Consider the following 10,975-nt stretch of genomic DNA (forward strand, 5'->3'; position numbering starts at 1 on the left):
GTCTTTGGAGGGAATAATGAAAACAGGTGTAAAATATTTGTCTCTTTTAATAAAGACTATGTACCAGAGTGAACTATTGGCGCAAATATTCACTACTGAATGATATGTGTCATACAGTGCGTCCCAGAAAAAATGAAACCGAGATTTAGCGATGATTTATCATAACTTAATCACACATAAAATAGGCAAATGACCTACCAATGTAAAGCTTAGAATCTCCTCTTTCATCTGATATTAATTAGATTATTTCTCCTTCACGCATGAGTGAGCAAAAACAATTTGAAGAGGGGGTACCAAAAAGTCATTTGGCGGGTTGTATCTAGCTTTCATAAGGAAAACCACATTTTTAAAAAGTTCAATATCTGCTCTTTAATTTGATACCTCAATTACAGAAAATGGTCAAGAAATAACAAAGTTCTGGTTATTTGAAATAAGGCTTGAATTTCAATAATTTCATCAAATGAAGAGGTTTTACGGGCTAGCGTTCAAACTCACTCGACACTCCGTTTTGTTTACGATCAGCCATGCATTAGGTCTTTTGTTAACCATGCGATAGCTTCTGTGGGAAACCGGTGAAAACAGTTTATTTAATGAAATTATGGAAATTCAAGCCTTATTTCAAATAACCAGAACTTTGTCATTTCTTGACAATTTTCTGTAATTGAGGTATCAAATTAAAGAGCAGATATTGAACTTTTAAGACATGTGATTTTCCTTTTGAAATTCATATACCCCCTGCCAAATGAGTTTTTGGTATCCTTCCTTCGAATTGTTTTAGCTCACTCATGCGTGAATGAGGAATAATCTAAGTAATATCAGATGAAAGAGGAGATTCTAAGCTTTACATTGATAGGTCATTTGTCTATTGTATTTGTGATTAAGTTATGATAAATCATCGCTAAATCTCGGTTTCGTTTTTTCTGGGACGCACTGTATAAGCTAAAACAACAACTATCCATTTAGTTAATAATCAGTTGATTCACTGATTCGTAAAACAAATACATCAGATTTACTTTTTTGCTGAGATACATTGTACTTTTTTAATCTTTTTTTTTTTCTCTAAGATGTAATGAAGTCTCAATTAACTCTAGTTACAATATATTATAAATATATATAAACAATTAAGAATAATTAACATATTTCAAAGTCTATTATCAGAGCATTACATGTAGTCTTTTATTGTGTCTTTAATTTCAGGGCCTAAATTAATTAAAGGTCATTTCTTTGAATGCCCTCATTGACCTTGGAGATTTGTAATGCCTATTTTATTTGAATCCACATTTGAGTGCATTAAAGGTAAAAGAAAGTGCAGCAAACAAATATTTCATAAGAAAGCTTTTAAAATCAAGGATAATTACCACCATATTATCATAGAATCTAGATCTGGTACATTGAAATCAACTCATCTTTGTGAAATCATGAAATCTTAGCTGAAAACTGATAATTCTGATAACTAACACAAAACGGCATATGTGGGACAATTTATTAATATTGCTTGGGAAAATACCAGACATTTTATGGAATTCTGTGCTTCTATTGCTCATTTTTCAGCAATGACACATTTTTTTTCCAGAGCCAATTGGCACATATTTTCCATTTATACACTCAAGTGGTCATTTCAATTGATTCTTTTGGAACTCATTTTAAGATCGTTACCACAATTGGTATTTACCTGTAACGGAAAAGAAAGTGGACTTGCCCAAAAAATATTGAGATCTAAGGCATGGTATTATGGATGTACCTAGGCTTTCACCCTCTCTCTCCCACTCTTTCTCCCCCTCCTTACATGTATGTCTTTCTCAGGGACTCAGATTTAAGGGGAGCAAGAGCGGATCACTCACTACTGTTCACCTTAATCCATTTCAGGTAGAGTGATTTATCACTCGCCTATAAAGCGAATTGGATTTTTGGGACATAAAATTATAAATGCTGCATTGCAGAAAAAAACTAGAATTCAAGCAACATCATACACTTTTGTATTGTACATTTTACTTTTATGTTGAATCTCTATTCTGACATCACTAAACCTGAATGTACAGCAAGTGTCAGTCAATGATCAAACTGTTTTATGTATAATTTATTACCTACTCTCTGTAACTTAAAAAAATGGAATTTAAGAAACACAGATATTTGTAGTGAGTGTAATAAGTTGAGTGATTCATTACATTTGTTTTGGTTGTGTACAGAGGTTGATAAGTTTTGGAAAAACGTCAAAGCACTCATAAGAAAATGTATAATTCAAAATTTTCGTTTGAAGCCTCAGCATATTGTTTACGGTCTAAGAAAAGAAAAAGGGAAAGAAATTAATTTAATGTTGAATTATGCATTATATTCTATTTACAAATGTTACAAGATAACATTAGTTACAATGAAAAAGATGAAGTTTTATGATTTGTAAATTATGTTCATATATGTTCTCGAAAAAAGATATGATAATGAGAGAGGTAAACGAAAGGAAAATTTGTATATGAATATGAGCAAATGGAATTTAATACTGAATAACTTGTAAAACTTTTGTTTGTGTACATGTATATGTGTGTATATTTCTATTTAAATAAAGACCGGTACTGGTTTAAAAGAAAACAAGTGGAATGCCTCTGGCCGTCTCACCTGCATCACGCGATTCAATATAGCAGCAGTGCTGATTTTGAAAACTACTATAACTCGCACAAGATGTTCAGTGATACTTGGTTACTCTTATTTCCACGTTTTATGAACTAGACCAATACACTTATAGAGATATGATGGCAATTCAACAAATACCCCCAACGTGGCCAAAGTTCTTTGACCTTACATGACCTTTGACCTTGATCATGTGACCTGAAACTCGCACAGGATGTTCAGTGATACTTGATTACTATTATGTCCAAGTTTTATGAACTAGACCAACACACTTTCAAATTTATGGCTGTAATTCAACAAATACCCCAATTTGGCCAAAGTTCATTGACCCTAAATGACCTTTGACCTTGATCATGTGACCTGAAACTTGCACAGGATGTTCAGTAGTACTTGATTACTATTATGTCCAAGTTTCATGAATCAGATCCATAAACTTTCAAAGTTATGATGGTAATTCAACAGATACCCCCAATTCGGCCAAAGTTCATTGACCCTAAATGACCTTTGACCTTGGTCATGTGATGTGAAACTCATGCAGGATGTTCAGTGATACTTGATTAACCTTATGTATAAGTTTCATGAACTAGGTCCATATATTTTCTAAGTTATGATGACATTTCAAAAACTTAACCTTAGGTTAAGATTTTGATGTTGATTCCCCCAACATGGTCTAAGTTCATTGACCCTAAATGACCTTTGACCTTGGTCATGTGACATGAAACTCAGCCAGGATGTTCAGTAATACTTGATTAACCTTATGGCCAAGTTTCATGAACTAGGTCCATATACTTTCTAAGTTATGCTGTCATTTCAAAAACTTAACCTCAGGTTAAGATTTGGTGTTGACGCCGCCGTCGCCGTCGCCGTCGGAAAAGCGGCGCCTATAGTCTCACTCTGCTATGCAGGTGAGACAAAAAACTGTTATAGCCAACCTTGAAAACCTCATTCTCAGTAAAAAAAAAAATAAAAATACATGTGCATGTACATTGCAAGCAATAACATACATTTAAAAGGAGATAAATATTGCATATATACAGGGCATCTGATTTTTTGTCTCCTTTGGTTGTGGGTTGTTACTTTAAGTTAAAAAGGCAAGAGATGATCTCTCCCCAACAAAGTGGCATAAACTGGCCAAGTTCATGACACATAGCCAAGAGACGGCGGACACTTATTACCAAGCCAGGATGAAAACAGCAGACAACATTCAAGCGCACAAAACTGTGCGGAGAGCACTTCTCGGAAGAGGAAGTATAGTGTTTAATAAATTGGCATATTCCATTCCAGTATATTCTTGGCTTCCCTCTATAAAGTTCTACTTCCTATTCCAACATATGCTTATCTTTCATGAGAAAGATTTCATTTTACATCACATTGTTTCCTTGCAAATGTCATGAATTTTTTTCATCCATTGTGATAAGATGTATATAAAATTGTATTGTAATCAAGCAAGACCAAGTTTTATGTGAATACAGTTTTAATTTCACCAGTGTAGAGGGATGCAAACGTAAAGAGTAAAGTCTATGCGCAGATTTTAAAAGCAGAAATGAACACGTAGACATTCTATTAACATTTGTTATATACTACAAATGTACATGTAGGATAAAACAGTAAGTTGATATTTAAAAAATTCTTGTTAATAGCATAATATTACTCCCCTGTTCAAGAAGGGTTCCACTACAGATCCAGCGAATTATCGTCCCATTTCACTCACAAGTACAGTACATGCTGCAAATTGTTAGAACATATAATTGATAGTAATCTTATGAGTCATCTTAGCAAGAATAACATTCTTGCCGACAACCAACATGCCTTTAGGAGATATAGATCATGTGAATCTCAGCTCATCCTAACAATAAATGACTTAGCAAAGAATCTCGATCAGAACATCGCAACAGATTTGATAGCACTTGATTTTTTCGAAAGCCTTTGATGTCATTCCCCACCAAAAGCTGCTCTATAAATTGGACTTTTATGGAATCCGCTCAAATACTAAAATACTAAAAGATGGATAACAAATTTTCTTACACAACGACTCTAACGTGTATGTGTAAATGGAAAACACTCTGATTGGCAGCCGGTACTTAGTGGAACGCCGCAGGGTACTGTACTCGGCCCACATCTGTTTTTGCTCTATATAAACGATATTCACGACAAAGTTAGGAGTACTACTAAATTATTTGCTGATGACTGTTTGCTGTATCGCCCAATTAAATCAAAAAGTGACCCAGATATTCTTCAGAAGGACATTGATAAAATGGTCACATGGTCACAAACCTGGGGAATGAATTTCAACCCCCAGAAATGTGAATCAATGCGTGTTACAAGAAAGAAGAAACCAGGTGAAGCTTCATATGATATCCTCGGTGTCACCTTGGACGAATGCAAGCAGACCAAATACCTCGGAGTTGTAATCCAAAATGATCTCCGATGGAACAGCCAAACTCACCTTGCAACAACAAAAGCAATAGGAGTCTTGAGCTTCCTTAGACGAAATTTCCATCATTGCTCAACTTCTGTCAAAGAGAGACTCTATCTTACCCTTGTTCGGCCACACCTGGATTATGCAGTCGCTGCCTGGGACCCTTACACATCCAAAAATATCTCTTCCCTTGAACGAGTCCAGAGACAAGCAGCCCGATTTGTAACAAATACATATGAAAGAGAATCAAGTGTTACCCAACTTCTAAATTCACTCAAATGGAATTCTCTCCAAGAGAGACGCGAAGCACACCGTTTAAGCTGTTTCTCCAAAATGTTACATGGCAAACTGGATATAGACGCCCGAGCAAACACTAAACCTAAGCCAAACAGGAACAGACGGGGACATTCCTTCCAGTTTGAGGTACCATCTTCCAGGCTCGATGTGTACAAGAACTCTTTCTTTCCCCGCACAATTGCATCGTGGAATGATCTCCACCCTACCCTGGTATGTCAAACCGACCCAGATAAATTCAAAGCTGCGATTCTAAAAACTCCCTAAATCCACCCTCAACCACCACAACCTCCAGTTAAAATTCCATCAGGAGTATTTTGGAGGAACTACAATCCAGGGGCCGCGGAACGGTTTTCAAAGTGGGGGGGCTGAGCCATGCTAAAAATCACAATCTGTCAGGGCCTGACCTTTACTTTTTTTTTTAGGGAGCCAGCCGGGCTCCTTAAGCACTTTTTTGGGGAGCCCGCAGGGGGTTTAGGGAGCCCAAGATTTTATCACATTTTTTTCATAATATATTTGTGTCATTGTTCGTCTATTGAACACATTATCAAACGTTTTTTTCTGCAATCATCAGCACTGGGAGTATTATAGTGTATGTAAATGAGACTATGAGGTTAAAGCTGTTCTAAAAATCAATCTTACAACTATTCAGAAGCTCTAACAGACATTCATGGACTTAAGGTTTCATCAGAATTGAGATATAGTCACTCTTCCTCGCTCCGTCTCTCATCAAAGCAATATCTTCATTATTACCCAACAGATTGAGCAAACAATAATATCATATTGAGAGAAGATTAGTACATGTATTGTACCAACTAACAATTGACAAAAACAACTTTGAAAAAAAAATGAAAAAAAACAAACTTTTAGAATCTTTCCCAAAATATGAAATTGCATCCTTTGCTCAATCTGTTTCACAACTTTCAGAATCTTCCCAAAATATGACATCTCATCTTTTGCTCAATCTCTTTCAACACACTTTTCAATTTCCTTTCAAATGGACACTCATCCTGACCTTTTTCAAAATTATATTATAATCCTCAATGAATTTATTAAATGTTTATCACCTCATCAAGAATAACACATTTGGAAACTTTTGGTGCAATAACAGTATCAGCCTTTATTCAAAGTGAGATTCTGACAAAATAAATGTTTAAAATCTTATTTCAAATATTCAGTGTCTTTATTGAAAAAGACTTGTCTTCACCTCATCAAGAATTACACATTTGGAAACTTTTGGTGCAAATATGTCTCATGAATCATTTGTCAATGAATGTTATAAGAAAACTCTTGACCTTGTTTTGTTTAATTAAATATGCAAAATGCAGACCAAGAGACAGACGTACTATCAAATCTCAGCAGAACCCTGTATCATCCTTTAGTTTAATCAAAGTTACAAAGTAGAATCTGATCAAACAGGTCTATATTAATCTTACTTCAAATATTCAGTCTCTTTATTAAATAAGACTTATCTTCACCTAATCAAGAATTACACTTTTGGAAACCTTTGGTTTAATTTCAAGTCCAATAAATCAATGTTATAAGAAAGCTCTTGACCTTGTGTTTAATATGCAACGTGTTAGACGAAGAGGCAGGCATACTTCAAGTCTCAATGATCCACTTATCACTGGGTGACCATGTTTTCTTTCTTTAATGGCAAGTTTTGGTCACATGATTCAATTTAAAGGACAAGTCCATCCAAACCAAAAGATGATAATATATGATTGAATAAAAAGAGAAAATTACAAAAAGCATACCACTGAAAATTTCTCAACAATTAGATTTGAATTAAGAAAGTTATGACATTTTCAAATTTAGCTTAATTTAACAAAACAGAAGCACTTCCCTCTGTATGCAAACAGGGGACTGACGATGTCACTCATATACTAAAGAATAAGAGTGACTGAGGAACATTATCAACTCTCACAGATGCATATCACTGACTGACTTGTGCATATAACTCTTTGTGAAAAATAAGCAAAAGTTTTAAGATGTCAGAACTTTCTTATTTTACAGCTTATGTTGATGATATTTTCAGTGCTATGCTTGCTTGACTTTCTCTATTGATTCAAATCAATATTTACCTGAGGTGGACTTGACCTTTAAACCTTTAATTTATTCAGAATCCCCTTCCATCATGACCTCAGGCTCACTGTCTGAAGAGGAAGAATCAGGTTGCTCACGATGAGGGGTACTACTTCTGTCTGGGCGTCTTGACCTGACACCCCCAGACTGCCATAGGCTGATACAGGGTTCTGGATTGAACAAGTTTATTTCATGTGAATGAAGCATAATTATCAATTGATCTGTTACCCTATCATCATACAGAGCAGTCCTTAGGTTGGTTTTTACAAGATTCAGTCGGCTGAATCCTCGTTCAGCATCTGCTGAGCTTGCAGGGATAGCCAGGATAAGATCCAGTAGAGCACAAATGTTTGGCAGGTGATCCTTCATTCCTGGTATGATCTCACTCCAGCATTGGCCCTTTTTGGAATGCCTGAAATTGTGATAAGAGTTATAATGTAGTAAACACAATCCAGTCTAATCCAATATGTCACGTTATGTAGAGCGCCTTTTCTTTTGATTGCAAAGCACTGCACACACTCACGCTACTCCATTTTTGGGCATTCAACACCTCAGAATGATCAGCTTAATCCATTAAGTACAGTAGTATTAAGCAAAAGCCTGACATCACACTGACAGTAAGTCAGAGTAAACTGTTCAACTACATAAAATGTTTGAGTTTGAAAAAAAAATTGTTTCACTTTCAAGTTTGTATTGAAATGTGTATTTAACAACATGATTATATTAAAAAATACATGTATAATCTTTGCAAAAATGTATGAAGTAAAATTAGTATTAAATTGCATACTTTGAGTACAGTCTTGCCCTCAGCAGATCCCACTCCACGCCTAGCTTCATTGCGTCCACATCAGCCCTCTCAAGAGTATTCTTGAACTGCTCTCCCAGGACACGAACAGCATCATCTCCAAACGCTATTAAATGAAATTGTAGAAATGGAAAAGAAAATAGTAAGTTGTGTATCACCTACATGTAAAAACTGATGCATTTAAAGTCTAAAACTACATCACAGCTAAAATTAATTTGTACAAAAGACCCACTTTAATTATAGCAAAATGATAATCAAATTCAAATAAATCTTATGGAACAAAGTATTTTAATATTTACATTACTGTAGTTGTCTTTTTAGAGAATCAAGAAGTCTAGATTTTTTTTTATTTTTCAACAAAACCCCATTTAAATACCATTGTCATTTTCTTCTGGCCAGAAGTGGAAGCTGGTAATCCTCATGGCATCAAGGACTCCCTCTGACATATCATGGAATCTGCCTTCAAGACTGGTGTGAAGATCATCAATCAAAGTCCTAATTCCTCCATCAATATTGCCGTCTCCTGTTAGATTTTCTTCAATTTCTATTTGCCCAAAGTATTTGTCAAACTCAAGCATGCTTGGTGAAGACATCCTGGGGGGGGGGGACAGAATACAATGAATTAAAAAATACTGTAAAATATTTTGAAATATTTGTTTACATATCTGACTTAAAGATATTTATAAAAAAAAATTACTGGCTTCTCCTTGATTGAGTCATGGGGGGGGGGGTGGAATAGTTATATTATGACATTTTCCTTTTTCTTTTATTTTTAGCATTATTGTATTGGGATTTGGGGAAAACAGTTTTTTATATTATGAATGAAATACCATTTTATCTTTTAATGGAACTTTTTAAAACTTAGTTACCTGTCTCTGTACTTTGTTAGAGTGGTCTTAGCATCTTCTATTGCTGCTGCCACTTCCGCCAATGTGGAATTCTTCTTTTGAGCCACAAGGGACACTTTGGACAGCACTGACACCACATCCAGGAGGAAGAGAATAGACATGAGGACATTTCTACGCCCAAGTTGCCGGAGATATCCCTTCGCCTTGGCTCTAGCATCTGTTGTGTAACCTGGCTGCACTTGAATCTATAACAATAAGAAATTAATAATTATCAATCATGATGATCATTATCATAATCTTAATCCCCTTTTTAAGCATTACAGGAATGTGTGTGAATTATTCTTTATTCTTCTTTTTGCGGTTGTTTGCTTGCTGCTATCATAATAATTATCATATTTTGATATGCATAAACATTGTGTTTAACTTTTTATGTTATTTTTAATGAATCAGAAAGTAATAAAAGTATTAAATAAATGAACTGAATGGAACTATGATTTTAAAATGAAATGTACCAAACAGTAATAAATGATTATTTTTTTCTTTTGTTGAAAAATGTCACTGAATCCCAATGAGGATTATTTTTGTTTAAAAAATAAGAGTGTTAATAGTTACCTGATGGAGATGAGCAATCAGTGCACGATAGCCTTTCAGCAGATTCTTCAGAGCCCGTTCAATGTGGGGCAGCCACCTGGTCCCTCCAACTCTGGTAGGAATTGCTACAGGAGCCTCTACTGCTGCAGCTGCCTGTTTGAGTGCACTGCGGTTCTTGGAGCTGTGCTTGTAATATAGATACAAGTTGAGAAGCAATGTATTGACAGTACTACAGATGGTTGTCTTCTTCATAGCATCTTTGTATGCTAGCTCCAAACGATGAGCTGTACAATGTACAGCTTGTAGTTCTGGGTTGATAGCTTTGAGTTTGGTCGCCACTCCATTATTCTTCCCCAGCATCACGCTGGCGCCATCAGATCCGACCCCTACCATCTTTCTGGAAATATCTTCTCTAGAAATGTCCAGATGATCAGAGAGACAACTCAAAATTGCATCAGTAATGGACTTGGCATCAGCCAGCACAACCCCAACAACAGCAACAAACTCCAAGTATGTCTGGCCATCTTTTGCATGGCGCAAATACACAATTTCATCCTCGGTGATGGAAGAATCCGTTGTCCCGTCACTTATAACTGAGAAGAACTTTGATTCCAGTATGCGTTTCTTCATCTCAAGCCTTTCCACCTAAGAAAAATTAATTAAAAACAATAATTTGTATGCTATTTCCTTCCTGCTTGATTGAAGAATATAAAAAAAATCAATAATTAGTATTCACACTCTCTCCTGACAAATTAAACCTGCCTGAAGCACACAAGATATTATATTTAATTTAAAGGAAAAATTGACTTTCTGTCCCCCGTTTCGGGTTCACTCACGTGTGCCGGTGATCCTTCTCCTGTACTCATGACAATAACAATTACAGTAGACTCTACTGACAATCTTTTTTTTGTTGGTTAAATTAATTAAATCTAGATCTATTCAATCACAGACTTCAGTCAAAATACAATCTATGCTATAATTAATAATCATATTATGAAGGACGTCACTAAATTAATATTGATCAGATGATAAAACAAAAATATCCAAATTAATAACTAAAGTGCGCTAGACTAGATTAATGAAGATAGACATTGTCATACCATACTAAGTTTAGTTAGACCTGCCCTCTGTCTATTCACAACGTTTACAAATTTTTCTTCATTTCAGGAAAGTTATCAAACTATTGGTAGATTAACAACAGTAACTTGGAATAAAAAATAAGTAATTTACCTTCGCAATATAGTGGCTGAAAACTTGGGCATACTTGTCAGTCCTGTATGTTGTCCCGATGTCAATTCCCTTGGCTTCATC

General features: G+C 35.3%; 1 protein-coding gene across 1 annotated transcript; it reads right to left on the minus strand.

Annotated features, from left to right (window-relative positions):
- Positions 1–6,437: 6,437 nt before the first annotated feature.
- Positions 6,438–10,391, minus strand: LOC135157316 (zinc finger protein 862-like). The gene is made up of 5 exons (XM_064112477.1): positions 9,686–10,391; positions 9,095–9,318; positions 8,602–8,819; positions 8,208–8,331; positions 6,438–7,832 (listed from the first exon to the last, which is right to left on the minus strand). The coding sequence occupies exons 1-5, from the start codon at positions 10,292–10,294 to the stop codon at positions 7,451–7,453; spliced, it is 1,557 nt and encodes a 518-aa protein (XP_063968547.1). The 5' UTR covers positions 10,295–10,391; the 3' UTR covers positions 6,438–7,450.
- Between the last annotated feature and the right edge of the window lie 584 nt (positions 10,392–10,975).

Source organism: Lytechinus pictus, chromosome 17, assembly GCF_037042905.1.
Source record: "Lytechinus pictus isolate F3 Inbred chromosome 17, Lp3.0, whole genome shotgun sequence".
Lineage (NCBI taxonomy): Eukaryota > Metazoa > Echinodermata > Echinoidea > Temnopleuroida > Toxopneustidae > Lytechinus > Lytechinus pictus.